The sequence below is a fragment of the Exophiala oligosperma genome (genome assembly GCF_000835515.1).
Source record: "Exophiala oligosperma strain CBS 72588 unplaced genomic scaffold supercont1.39, whole genome shotgun sequence".
Classification (NCBI taxonomy): Eukaryota; Fungi; Ascomycota; class Eurotiomycetes; order Chaetothyriales; family Herpotrichiellaceae; genus Exophiala; species Exophiala oligosperma.
In genome coordinates this window covers 38,625-52,637 of record NW_015622856.1, presented here as the reverse complement: position 1 = coordinate 52,637, position 14,013 = coordinate 38,625, and the positions used below count along the sequence as shown (strand labels likewise).

Genomic DNA, 14,013 nt, shown 5'->3' with positions numbered 1-14,013 from the left:
GAGACAGTTCTGCTTCTTCACAAGCTTTGTCCCCATCTTCTCTTGCTTTTTCGTCGTTTAGACCATTCAGGAAAACTATCCTCTGCAACAGCCTTTCAAATGCATGGCCATTTTAGCGTGAGGTATGATATCACTTGGGAAAGACATACATTGTTTTTGATAACTGGTTGCCATGGTCCGTGACCAAATGATCTGTATGTGTAGGCCTCTTTAGCTTTTAGATAGATTATGTGGCGGGCCACGGATAGATTCATAGTGTGTGCAACGTATGGCTTTTTGTAATTGCGCCGAACTCTTTTTTCTCGCGGTACCTCCTCTTACGACCGCTTTCGTTAACTTTTTCTCAAGTGCAATGTCGTCTGGCGTGTGAGTTGTGGCTTCTTTCTGATCATCCGAAATGTTCCATGGAAGGGCCAGCGGGCAGGATATTTAAGTACCCAAGTAACTCGCGTCTGTAACCCCAGTGACCACCACTTTGCGATTGCCCAATAAAGAATGGCAGTGCAGCTAGTTGGGTCTAAATATAAGGGAACAACGGTCGCCCCAAGTTGATACGAAAAAGGTGATGGCTTCCATTGTGGGTCCCCTTCCACAACTTGCTTTAATAGAGTCAATTTTCAATTTTCATGCCTTACTTAGTGAGTCATTGCTTTGCCGCGCTCTTTAACGATTCGTGAAGCGTCTCAAAAATGTGCGCCTTGATATTCCCGAAGCTGATTAGTGGAAAGCGGATGGATCCACTAGTCTGATTCGTATAGTAATGGCCCGGAGCTTGTCAAGATGGCGAAAGTCGTCAGATAATATTGCCAAACCACCTGGATCACTTGGACCCTCTAGAGAGCTAAGCACCTTTTCGAGTTAGATACTTCTGAGTGGACTTGAGCTCCTTGTGAGTATTCTCGTCCTCGTCGTCGACCTAAACCATTCAGCGCTGACCTGAGTGAGTATCCTGAAGTTCCTATTACTATTCTCGCAGCAAGATTGAGACCCAGCAGGCAAACGCATTCAAGGGTTGATACCATCTCATCCAGCATGTTGCACGGAGCCGAAAACTGCCAATATACTAGATTTCAGCAGCTCCAGAAGATGGCATCAACACCAACCGAACTTGGCAAGACTTGCATCACTAACGAAGCAAGCCACCGGAATCATAGATATGGTCCCCTGGATTGCTTCCACCCAGGACCAGACGAGGGTTCATATAGATTTAAAAAAATTACCGGACGTTCTTAAATGTCTACTGTTTTTATCAATGATACTGCAGAATGCCACCAAGTATTTCTGATACCCGTGGCCTGTCTTCTTCAGCGAAAAACGAAGAAGATCTGTGATGGCTGATCCGAAACTCGACCAGGCATAGCCCGCGAGGTCGGGCGTAATTGCTACGTTTTCGCTCCACCTAGGGCGTTACAACACGTAGGGTTTCTTGGCAAGTGGGAAGTATAGGAGGGACAATGTCTCGGAGAGCGTATAGTATACTGAGCGTACTGATATACTAGAAGCGAAATAATCACAACCAAAACGTATGGGTATGATCGTGAACGAAGTTGACTACGTGGTAAGGCTATGTGACGACCGTGTATATATATCCCGTGATTGTTGTGCTGCAGTGGTGTTGAGGTGTTGTGGCGCAACCACCAACCATCCCACCACATCAGCATATCGACCACTTTGTGACATTTTGCGTGCCAAGACTTGTAAAGACTGCGTCGAAGCGTATCGCCTCGACACGCTTCGAAGGCCTCTGGCCACGTGATTGTATTATTACGAAGTGCCCCGGTATGATCCGGTACACCCTTCGAAACCTATATAGTCTGACGTCCCCTTGGACCCCTTAGAGAAGGACAAGTCCTCCGACAATAATCACCACTTCCTTTCCTGGAAGTTACGTGTCAGGCTTCGCATCTTGCGAGGCTGACTCGGCTATCCTTCCTTGTACCATCCCGTCGTCACGGGTTCGTATGCTGCCTGCGGTCAGGCCGACTTGTAACAGTAAGGTGGAAACTCGATACGAAGTAAGATGAGCATAGATTAAAAGTTGGTCTTCGCGAGGTTTGGTGGCACCTGGATTCCATCTCATGACTCTAAATAGAGTGTCAGAGAAGATTAAGATATATACTTCTACAGGTTCTAACCAAGCACTACACTAGTAACACGAGATTCTACAATATACTGTACTGTCTAATCTACTGTAGGCCCTTAGATACATGATCACGTGATTAAGAGACGTTAGTGCTCGGTTCGAGAAGGTTCTATGGATTCGGGACTTTTATATTGCCACGTAATTCACAGTGACAAGCAATGGCAGTCTTACTCACCTAATTTATCAATACATACAGTACACGATGACGGGAGTTCAGCAATATGATGTAAGTCAGCATCCCTATCTTCTTGTGCCGTTCGCATTTCAGAGAAACCCTTCGTATCGATTGGCGCGGAAAGCTCTCCAAACTTATCGCATGTAAACGACGCCGTGTCTTCAAGATCTTCGCCAGGTTTTTTCCAGAAGGCCCTAACGACTTATTACTTAGGTATCGCATAGGCTCAACTTCCTGAATACAGTATGGCCAGAGTCAAAGATATCTCCAGATAACGTTGTGGTAGAGTATGCACGCTAGCCCTCCAAGACGTTCTAGCTGAAAGACTTCAAAGTTTCGTCTTCATACACGACTTAGATCCCAGAAACAACAGCGAGCACGCGCAAGCGACTTGGACTGGGAATGAACACTTCTGGCCTCAAGAGTTTCTACCTAAGAGTCTAGATGATAACATACGAGTATTAATCTACGGCTACAACTCGATATCCGCCAACAAGGTCTCCACACACGCTGACAACTTTCTCTTGTGCTTGGAGATTGAGCGAACCGTAAGTATGCTAACGAGGGCTAAGGTCAAAATACTGAGAAATAAACGCAGGAATGTCCGACTCGACCGATGGTTTTCATCTGTCACGGGTTTGGAGGCCTAATTGTGAAACAGGTTAGTCCAGCTCGTTAAGAACATAAGAAGCTATCATAACAACGTAAACGATTATAGGCACTCATCAAGAGCAGAATGGCTGATTATTTCTCAGCTATTCTTAACTCAACGTTAGGCTCTGTCCCCAACCGCATCCTTTCAACACTAATGCTTTAAGCAGGATTGGTCTTGTTTTCTTTGAAACGCATAATAACGCCTCCAAGTATACGAGCCGTGCACGGAAAAAATTGGCAGATATGGGGGCTTTGAGTGTAAACGACAATTTCGAGACAATCGATTTGTCAATACCGATTATCAGCTTGAAGAACACTTGCAAATTTGACAGTATGGACTCGCTAGGATATAAGACGGTTATCTCACACATTGAGCGCATGATGAAAGGGATCAGTGAGGTTGCCCGGGCAGATAGTATCGCAAAGGAAGGTCAGTAGGTGCTTTGCACTGAACATGGCTTGCTCAGGACAATATTTTAATAACTTACTGGAGACGATCTATGTTCGAATCTCAGCGTCGTGTAACTCTTGGCAGCACCTTCGTGGACAACTCGCAGACTAGGTTAGACAGTGATTCAAATGACAGCAATCATAGAGCATCAGACCGACTCTAGCAGTTCTATCAAGACAAAACATGCTGGTCAGCAGGGTCTCAGCAGTCGCTCCGACGGCAAGATATTTGCGACTGCAGGCTGGGATGCACGAGTTCGAGTTTATTCTACACGGACGATGAGAGAACTGGCGGTATTGCAATGGCACCAGCAGGGTTGCTATGCGTACTGTATGTATAGAATCATACAGCTCGACTATTTCAGGAGATCTATTGGCAGGGCTGAGAGGTTTCATCTGTTCCTATTCTGTTGCAAGTATACTCCACACTGGAGCATCACTGTCCATCCTTCTAAAGACTCTATGCGCATCTTCAGGACACCGAATTCGCATTTGGCTGTACTTAAAGACTTACCGATGGAAGAGCTCGAGACCATCAATCCGTTTACACTGGCCCCCTGGGAGAAGCGAATACAGACCGTCGTCGACGAAACCACGACGGAAAAGGCCGTTGTGGTAGACACGGCAGTGCACCTTGCGGTCAATTGCTCGGCACGGGACGGCTTGGTGGGAATTGGCGGAGCCACTCAGCTGGCTATGTTAGCACGTAGCAAGCCAAAGCGCAAGACCTTTTACACTATGATCGGCACCTGATCACAACAGGATCCGTACTGCGGAAAACTCGCGACGATGGCGCAAGCCCTAAGCTCGTTACACACAACTTCAGTTTCGTAGACTCGTTCTACTGAGTAGTAATAAGGCTGTAGTTCTCTCACTAAGGTAATTATACTAGTAGTTAAGATAAGAATATATCAATCGCATTTATAATGTTATTAGATATTTATAAAGAGAGAGTAATATAGTGATAATTATATAAACCCTAGAGTATAATAATAAATGGAGAAGATCGCTAAGGAGAAAGCACAAAAGGCCACCGATTTAAGGGCCTGACTAACGAAATAATAGTTAGGGATAAGGTTAACCATGCTTAACGCCGCCCGAGCTAAGTGAGGTATCATTAGAAGCCTACCAGATAAGGTCGGAACGCATTCAAAGAGAGTTAACACGGCATTACTAGGTAAGCACACAAGGCGACCATATGATCGTCTTTCATGGGAAAAGATGAACGTGCTTACCCAACTCAGAACAGGAATAGCGAGACTAAATAGTTATCTTCATTGCATTGATGCGGCTCTAACAGATCGGTACGTATGCAGGCAAGCGAGAGAGACGGTCGAACACTTTCTCTTCCGATGTGCTAAATGGACGGCGTTCCGAACGGAGATGCTTCAGTGCACAGAAACTCACAGGAGCAACATACAGTACTACAACACAATTGTTCAACACAAAGCTAAGAGAGTGATAACGCAACCGGGCCCGCCATGGTTGCGAGGGCCAGGTCATAGTCATTATCAGGCAATTGACTTGTGACCGCTGCAAACACCGCCCCATTGAGTCCTTGCGGTACATCCGCAACTCCCCTGCCTGGCCCAACGATGGATAATACCGTATACACTGGCACATTCAGCTGATTGGTCCAGCCAACAAACAATTGTTTTCCCTGCTCGAATACGAATGGCATCTGCATGGGATCCCATGTGAACGCCATTTCTGACGGAACCGCGGTAGTGTTCGTTACCGTAGCCGGGCTCGCGGAGGTATTTTGATATGGCGCGATGCTCTTCGCTATTCCCGTGGCCACTGACGATCTGTTGTCAGCCGCAGTCGGTGTTGACACCGTCAACCTGGGTAGAATAGGTAGCTGGATCTCCGTTGGACATGACCCCGGCACGATAAATGGAAGAGCCAAATTGTACGCCCAGATGTTGCTAATCCCGGTGTCAAAGGGAGCTGGGTCAGGGACTCTGCCGCGCACATGGCGGAAGAACGCGTCATGACGGGACTCGACCGTCACTGTTGACAACACCGTATTGACAATAGAAGGATCAGCATACGAGACTCGATCGATCAGTCCGATGAGAGCGCTGATGCCCACTGAGGTTATGATGTCACTAAGGGCGATGAACTCATCCATGGTCGACACCGGGAAGGAATACTGGCAAGGAGCAATTACAGTGGCACCATAGCCATTGAGCAGGTCCGTGATCGTTGCGACGTGTACTTCCTCCTGCTGAAGAAAGCGCAAAATGTTAGACCGACAGGGAACCAGGATAGTCTGCTTACTGCCACAATCTTGCTAAGCACTTCGATCGTATCATTTGGGTAGCCCGTCATTCCCCAGGTAGAGATATTTTGAAGTCCGCTCTGAAAATAGAATGCTTCCAAGTTCTCGAGAAAGAGCGCCAGTTGGAATTCTTTTACCGCTTCCGCTGACAATGTAGGATGATCATTGCCGTCCGGAATCCCGCCTCCAGCCGTGCGAACGGTGTCCGAACAGAGTGGTGCGGCTGCTGTGGTCGTCATTCTAGTCAAGATGGACAGGAAGAAACAGAAAATTGCGGAACACGAGAATGACGGCATGACCACTCTTCAACGTCGATAATTGTAATTTGTTTGAGCTGTAGAGATTAATCACATTCTCCCAGCTTCCGGGCTTCATGAAATATAAATCAACTCGTGCCGGGTTGGACAAATGCGATCCTTTGTTCTGAAGGGACCAATTCTAGCTCCCTAGATGCTATTCTTGTCTCACATCTCTCACAGCCTCAGCTGATCCTAAGAATAGTGGTGGGTTCTAGTGAGGTATGCCCATGATTAAGGAGGATGGTCACTACGAAGCATATTGCCATTGATTTCAAAGAAGGTAATGGAAAAGCGGGGTTCCAGCTCAAAATCAACGCAGTAGAAAGTGACTAGCGAGTCCTTCTCTGTGGACAGTGTCTTGAGACAAATTGTGTTGAACAAGATACAGTATGCAGTTCAATAAGAGTAGGATAGATTGAGAGAACAAAAGAACCCGTAGAGGCTCTTGCGATACAGGTGCAATGGTTGCACTGTGGTACAAAGTGGCTATGGAGTCGTCTGAAAAGTGGTTGGAAAACTGGGCAAGGAAATAGGGGCACCGAAAAAGCACGAGGCTCCGCGGGAGGAGGCTTCTCATTGGCTGCCAGTCACTCAAAGCCTTATCAGACCGAGATTTGTTCGACTAGGAGGTCTTTGATAAGCTTGGAAGACATGGGCGCTTGACTGCAGCTACCTTCCCCGCCGTCCCCTAAGCTTGACGGACAGCCATAGGATGCCTTTGGCACCCGATCTCTGAGACAAGAGGCAGTGTTACCGTCCAATCATGGTACCCAATGTAATCGACGACTGAAAGCCACGTTTGCCTGGACCAGACTGTTACTTGCCAGAAACAGAGTCCGCTACGTCCATTAGAAACCCTAGATTATCACCCCGTGGGACAAGATAATCCGGTGGCACTCTCTCCTTGCCATGCTCGCCTGGCAGAGAGCAGTCCTGTTCGATAGAGCAGTGTCCCCACCACGACCATTATGTGCATGACCTGGTGGCTAGAGCCTATGATATCGAAAGCATCCCGGCAGAGCCTTTCTGGAATTCGCATGCAGTAGAAAAAGCCTCCAACAGCATTCAGGATGATCAGGTTCCTGTAGGAGGCCAAGAGCACAGGATGACAGTAACTCCTCTCCCAGGAGCGAACAACAAGCGACATCGTCGGTAAGGTTGCCGAGAGCCCGAGGGCGAAGAAGGTTAATGTGCGCATGTGATGGCTTTCGGGATGTCTGAATATTGGTCGAGAGACACACAACGTCGCGATCAGGGCGGCTGTCGTCATAACACCGATGTAGTATACCTGTAAGTGGAAGTCGCAATAGAAGGCGAAGTAGAGAAAGGAAACAACGGTGCTCCAGAGGAAGATGATTATGCCGAAGTGGTCCAGTTGCTGTGTCAAAATCATGATTTTTCGACTGTGATTGGAGAGGAGGTGATGAACGAATGACAGGGTGAAGTAGACAATGACCCCGAGGAAGAATGTGACGACTGCCACCACATCCAGAGTCAGAGCTCCGGATTGGGTAAGGAAGCGGATGAGAAATCTTAAGAAGACGATGGCTGCCAACAGATGTGAACAGATATTGACGGTCTCGTTGTGCCATCTGGTCAGGTCCCTTATCGACCCATAGTAGGAGTAAGAGGGTTTTCTATAGCTAGACTGGATATACTTGTTCTGCTTCTGCCACTTTAGCAGGCGTTTCCAGCGTAAGAGCATAGTTGTATAGCGGGTGTAGAAGATTCAGTGTGCAGCTTGAGAGCCGAGGTTGAGTAACTTATATCCGATGAACATGGATTTGCTCAGAGCGTGAGACCCCTTTAGGCCCTCGATCACGTTCGTTCCTCCCGGACCTGCCGCCTCGGATTCGATAGCCATTTTCGGCTCTGTCAGGTCAACTCGAGAATGTTATACTCGTCTGTTTATTCACAAGCTAAGCCGATACAGGCCGCAGGAGTCATTGAAACGAGCGGCAAGTTGCAAAGCTGTCGCTGGATAATCAGCGTCTAGCAGCTGAGTCGATCTCCTGAATGGTCTCAATAGGAACTGGGGGAAATATTGGGCTCATTAGAAAAGAATCGAACCAAGGTTTTCAAGACGGAAGACTATATTCAGAAAATGATCCTTTAAGAGGTAGCTCAGTGAAACATAAAGCTATTCGCATCTTTTCAGATTAAGATATCGTGTTCCGTTTATGCCAGAAAGTCTAACCTTTGGAAATTTATGAAAGAGATTTAGTCGCCAACCTCGGGCAAATTGAGAAACTCGTCCCAGTAGCTGGCATTGCAGGGCTCCGTGCCAGTGTTAATGGCGGCGCTGTCGAGACACTGGTCATATGAACAATTCGTCGATGTGGATGCTTGATGTGGTGCATCAGTGCCGGGTGCATCTATGATCAGGGACGGCACCATGGGAGACATGGCGAAGAGTGCGTCGATGTCTACGCCCGAATTGCCTGTCCCTTCACTTGGAGATAGTGGGCAGTCATCATGCCTGGACACGAAGGCGGAACAGAAGTCGGGCGAGGGAACTGTCTCTTCAGCAAGATGTGACAGGAAGGTGGTGTAAGGGGCCTCCCAAACAGTTTCGTGAGGGACCAGAGCGAATTCCGAAGATGATTCGCCTGTGTATACGCCCAGCACCATCGCATCCATGGGTGAGTCCACAACAAAATCAGATTCGGCATACGGCTGGCCAACATCGTCTGATTGCTTCAAAGGACTCCAAGTTGCTGTGTCTCTATCGCAAAAAGCGGACGGTAGATCTGGATCGGCCTTCCAGAGTTGTGCATCGGTCCTTTCGCATTTGATGAGCCTCGAGGGGTTTTCTTCCGAAACCCAACTGTGAGGTAGAGCATAGTTGATGCGGATAGAGTCGACCAAGGACGTCAATGTCTGCAACCAATTTTTCAAGCCTGCAACTCGTAACTCTACACGATCCACAAAAGCTGATAGGGTGGCTTTTGACATGGTTCGCAAACTGTTCCATTTTGCTTTAGCATAAGACGCCGGATTTGAAAAGGTCATCGTCGTGTGGGAGAACTTACCATGCGTCCGACAGTTCTTCGGGTATCAGCAGAAGCATACCTTTACCAAAACGCGTGATGATGTTGGCCCACGGCTGTCCTGTCGCTCTCCAGTTCTGAATCTTCCTCGCGGCCGCGTATCTCGTCACCATACCTCCTTTCCGCGCCGCCCTCTTCGTCTTGCTGCTCGGTAACGCGCCGGGGAATAGAATATTCACGAAATGATGCATGGCCGCTCGTTTATGCCGCGAATTACGTGCTTCGCGACCAGTTGACGTCTTAGATGTCCGTTGTCCCGGTCTCGAGCGCGGGCACTGAGGATTGCTCTTCACATCCATATATCGCAAGGCACACGCGTCGTATGCATGAGAGAACTCCGCCAGAGTTAATCTTTTCCGAATTCGATATATCTGCTCATTCGCCTCGGTGAGGACAAGTTCTTCTTTCAGGAGCCATAATTTCCGCATCGACTCGGGTTGATCTGTCAAATGTTTCGGAAGGCTTTGACTGCATTGTTCGTTGAAAATTTGTTTATCCTGCTGCGCCCGAGCAGCCAACTCGGCGATGGTGTCTTTCAACCCTTCCAGCACCTGGGTCCCCCCTATACGGTCGATTGTTTGCAGCATATCTGTAGTCAGAAGGCCGTTGTGGCCCGCCACTCTGTTTGACTTGGGTTCTTTGAGACGCGGACTCACCGTTTTTGGCAATGTCTTTTCCCTTGGCCGTTTGAAATCCGAGCTTTTTGCCTTGACATCCGTCGGCGGTCCCCAGTTCAGAATCACAGGGACTTGATTTTGATCCGGCAGTCGCTGGGCCCCTTTCAGCACCGTCTTACATTCTTCCACTTCATCGTGGTCACAATAGCCATCGACTGTTATCGACTCCACCACATCTGAATCTTTTGGTTGCAGACTTGGCACGCGCGTTGGGGGAATGGGATGTCCATGAGCGAATTGGCCGTGAGCTTTAGCGCTGGAATGCTCATCTGCGTCGCAATTTCGCGGTTGCTCTTGAGCGTCAATGGGAGGACGACCTTGGGTGAGCACACTTTGTAGCACGGATAGTATCGCATCATGGTGGCTAGGGTTAGATTCAACCCACAAGAGGAGGTATGAATGGAACTAGGCGATACCGGCGGTCAGCGTAATTGGTCAACATGGCGACAGACGTACTCACATCATCGAGGCTAAAGGATAGATCTAACGAAGGGTGGTTGGCCTGCGGCAGAGTGCCGATTTGGATTTTGAGGGCCATACACGCCAGGACGCTAGCTAGCGCGAAGGTCGAGGATTCAGGAGATAACGGGACATCCACAGGGTGTAGGCGGCTCCGTTCGCCTCGTGAATCAGCAGACACGCAGTTCCGGTTCTTGTGGGAAGAACGAAGGTGAGGCGCCTGATCGTAGATTAGAAGAGAGATACAAAGAATGCAATTCAGAACTTGGGGCCTTCATTGCCCCCCCGAAAAGCGTATGACAGTCAACCGTCTTTATCAACTTCGTCGAAGTTGATAATCAAAGGGGAGGCTTCCATAACGAGCCCCGCTCCAAATCCTGGCTCTTGGAGGAGTCTCATGCCGAAATAGCCCTTCCAGAGACTGCTATTCGTAGCATGGTCAGAGTCCCATTTGGGTCCCATACCACACTGAGAGCGAGAGCAGAGATGATCGATCGCAGAGGGTCGAAGGACACTGTTGCTTTATCCATCGCATCAGCCAACTACGGCGGATTCCTGCGCCGTCGACACCATCCCTTTTTCGTTGCCCGTCTGTCTAGGGCAACTAGCACATCTGACGGTTTGGCTGGCTCCAGCGTATAGGCCTCCATGCCAAGACAAAGTTGCGCTCACTTTGAATGTTTGCGGGCCTGCCACTCCAGCTGAATCTCAAGATTCCGCCGTCGAGGATTTCTCCTCTGTCCCCAACAATCACAATCCTGCCCACCCCGATGTCTCAGTCTCGCGCACCGGAGGCGCCCGAAAAGCCCTATCACGACCACCTTCACCTCTGAGGTACCTGGGAACGACTTGAAGCGAACGGAATATATTCATCACTACCTGTAACTATTCGAAGTCTATGAAGGCGAAGGAATGACAAATATCAGCTGCCTTTGACAAACGAATTCGCCAAGAGAGTGGTTTCAATCAACAAACCAAAAGAGTGCATGCTTGCGAACCAGAGTCCATTGTCGTTGCCCGCTCTGTCAGTAGTAGGTGCGAGCCGGGCACTGACAAGCAAGCTGAAAAACAGAAAACCAGGAGCTGGATTGTCTGGAAGATGTGTCGGCGGTGAAAGAGTGATAGGCACACCGACAGTCAGTGTAACAACCCGTCACCCACTCTCCGGGTGGCTAGAAAACAGAGGTCGTCACCCGTCGAAATTCCGATGAAGGTGGTCCACTTCCACCGAATTTTTCAGCTTCGTCCAAGCTTTCGTCCATCCGCACCTCCCTATCAAACTCGTCGCCGCGGTTTTGACCTTCTCGCGCTCGACGAACGTCTGCTTCCCGCAGTTCCCTGTTCCAACCGTTTCATTTCCTCCTTCAGATATCGCAATCTGGTTGCTGTGTCTTCTCCTTCCTCATCATCATCACTTTCTTCAGCTTCGTCCTCATCTACGACGGCTCGAGGGAGTTGTCCTGCCTTCCTTCGAAAGGTGTTCAACTTTTCGTCCACCGCATCGATTCCAAATTCTTCCCCCAGATATGAGCGCCAGTACCAGGTTGGTTCGCTCTGAGGAAATGCCACCCAAGCCATCAACATCGCCTCGTCGTCGAAGTCAGTTCTGACGGGAGCGACCCCAAAAATGGACACCTGCTTCCAGCTCGTTCCCCGTAATGAGGCTTTGGTTCCAGCCTTGATCTCTGTCCCGCTCAACACGTTCTGGTTCCTCTCGACAAATTTTTTTCCAAATTTGCTCGCCCTGACGAACTCGAAGATGTCGTACCCGTTTTGTCCATCCTGTCGAAGTAGGACTCGATGTCCGTATCCTGCCTTCACATAGCCGTACAATTCTTTCTCTACTCCTCCTTGGAGGACATATCCATCCTTTTCGTTGAAGGCTAGGTGTTTCGGCAACCTCTCCGTCCGAGTTCGGGTTGCTGTTGAGGCAGTTGACCGCATGGACGGTTTTGGGATGGACTGCGCCGGTGCCTCTGGTATGTTGATTTTCCAATCTGCAGGGTAACCGTGCTCCTTGATCAACCTCTCAAGCCTCTGATTAATCAGTACGAGTTCCTCCCTAGCCCTTTCATCGGAGTTTTGCTTCCATTGAGCTAGGAGAGGGAGCGCCTTCTTGGACACCTCTTGATAGGCATCGACATCGACCACGAATCGTTTCGAATCGGGGTAGCCATTCGCTGTGTTGATCTCCAATATCTTTCGGTTCACGTCTCGCAGGCCCTCAATCGCTCTTTCGTCATCGGGATTGTTCGTGAGGACTTGCAGCAGCCCCCCAGCGACATCAAACGCGCTGCAGTGATCATTGGTCATTTGTGGGATCGTGGGCCGGTCGAAGCCTCCCATGCCTGTGTCTGGTCTCTCCGACGGCGCCTCAACGGGGCTCTCGTGGCTTGGGTCATTTGCTGGTAGGGCGAGATTGTCCTCCACACCATCCCAATCTCTCATCGCCGCTACAGCAGCTTCGTTGATTCCGAGGTGCTTTGCCGCATCGTTGACTCCTTCGTCCCGGGCAGGCGTGCCATTGTCAGTTTGAAATTTTGTAATGTCGGGGGAAATTCAAGAGGTCACACTGACTGTGAAATGCCTCCGCAGCATGATTCACCTTGTTATGTTTTTCATGTGTCAAGCACCCAAGCTTCTTGAATGCCGCCATCACGTCCCCTATACTTGGGTTCTCGTCCAGGATGCCGAGGATGGTTTGGTAATCCGTCTGCACGCATTTCATCACTCTCTCCACGGCATCGATTTGCTCCTGGGTCGCACCATTGTTCCCATCTGCGGTACCACCAGCCCCTTCTCCAGAAGACGGCAGGCTCCCAGTACTTGGCCCTTGTCCTTGGCCCGTGCTGGCTTGATTTGCAGCCTGACGCCTCCTCTCGTCTTCCTTCAGACGGGCGGTGTCAGGTTCTGGGGTCTGTTCTGGCGTTGCCAAGCCATGGGCTTGTGGCATCGCATTATTCTTCTCACCAGCAACAGATTGGGAGGGAGTGTCGCTCTCTGTCGCCATGATCGGTTACAACTTGGACAAAGGCCGGGATGTGCAACGTAAATATCTGAGAGAAAAAAAGAATTTAGACTAGTTTCCCATATACCATGTACACCACTCGGACGCCGATATTGAGGCTCTGGATGGACCAACATCTAGAAAGACAGTTAGAAGTGAGAGTCCGTTGACAGCGATCCTATATAGGACGCAGCCTGGGAAGCGTTATCTATTGGCACACTGTTTAGGTGCCTTTTTTGCCCGCCGCTCTCGAGTTTAGAAGCCGAAACGGGCTCCGACGCGCCATGAAACTTGATGCCTGAGGTCCAAACTGGGCCGCTTAGTTGGGAGGGACGATGCAATCGAGACCATACACCCATCGCAGGTGTCGAGGTTCCCTCGATGGTCCGTCCAAACTCGTCTTCTGATCTCGACACCTCCCATCTGCAGTGGCAGCTCTTCCGTTGGAGAGAGGCTCGAGAGAAAGCCTGTGCTCAGCATCGGACATGAGATTCAGCCAATTCCTCGTGATCCTTCTCTTTGCACATGCCGCATGTTGTGCCATCTGCTATGTCATCGACGTTGTGATTCTCGCCATTCGTGCCGGGATATTCTTCTACTTCCTCCTGAGCTTCGCTGCGTGTGATGACGTGGGTTGGCATTTACCAAGGAAGAACGGGTGAGGAGGTGCAGAATCAAAGTTGAATGTTTCGAGGTGTAAAGAACGAGTTACAGTACAGTAGGAGACTACCCAAATCTTAAAGCCATCATCTTCTTACTTCCAACCTAGTCTTTCCCCGATTCGGCGCCTCAACACATTGAAGGACCCCTCTACA

At 49.4% G+C, this 14,013-nt stretch overlaps 3 protein-coding genes across 3 annotated transcripts; 2 read left to right on the top strand and 1 right to left on the bottom strand.

Moving 5' to 3' along the window:
• Positions 1-2,531: 2,531 nt before the first annotated feature.
• PV06_11545 (uncharacterized protein) lies at positions 2,532-3,410 on the top strand (the record flags this gene model as incomplete). The annotated part of the gene is made up of 5 exons (XM_016413237.1): positions 2,532-2,605; positions 2,653-2,866; positions 2,917-2,979; positions 3,037-3,089; positions 3,140-3,410. Coding segments are annotated over 5 exons (675 nt in total), but the record flags the coding sequence as incomplete, so codon positions are not given.
• Positions 3,411-3,551: 141 nt separating this feature from the next.
• Positions 3,552-4,175, top strand: PV06_11544 (ASTRA-associated protein 1; the record flags this gene model as incomplete). Its single annotated transcript, XM_016413236.1, has 1 exon — positions 3,552-4,175. One exon carries the CDS (start codon positions 3,552-3,554, stop codon positions 4,173-4,175), a length of 624 nt encoding a protein of 207 aa, XP_016256396.1.
• Positions 4,176-4,872: 697 nt separating this feature from the next.
• PV06_11543 (uncharacterized protein) lies at positions 4,873-5,945 on the bottom strand (the record flags this gene model as incomplete). Its single annotated transcript, XM_016413235.1, has 2 exons — positions 4,873-5,652; positions 5,706-5,945. The coding sequence occupies 2 exons, from the start codon at positions 5,943-5,945 to the stop codon at positions 4,873-4,875; spliced, it is 1,020 nt and encodes a 339-aa protein (XP_016256395.1).
• Positions 5,946-14,013: the final 8,068 nt, after the last annotated feature.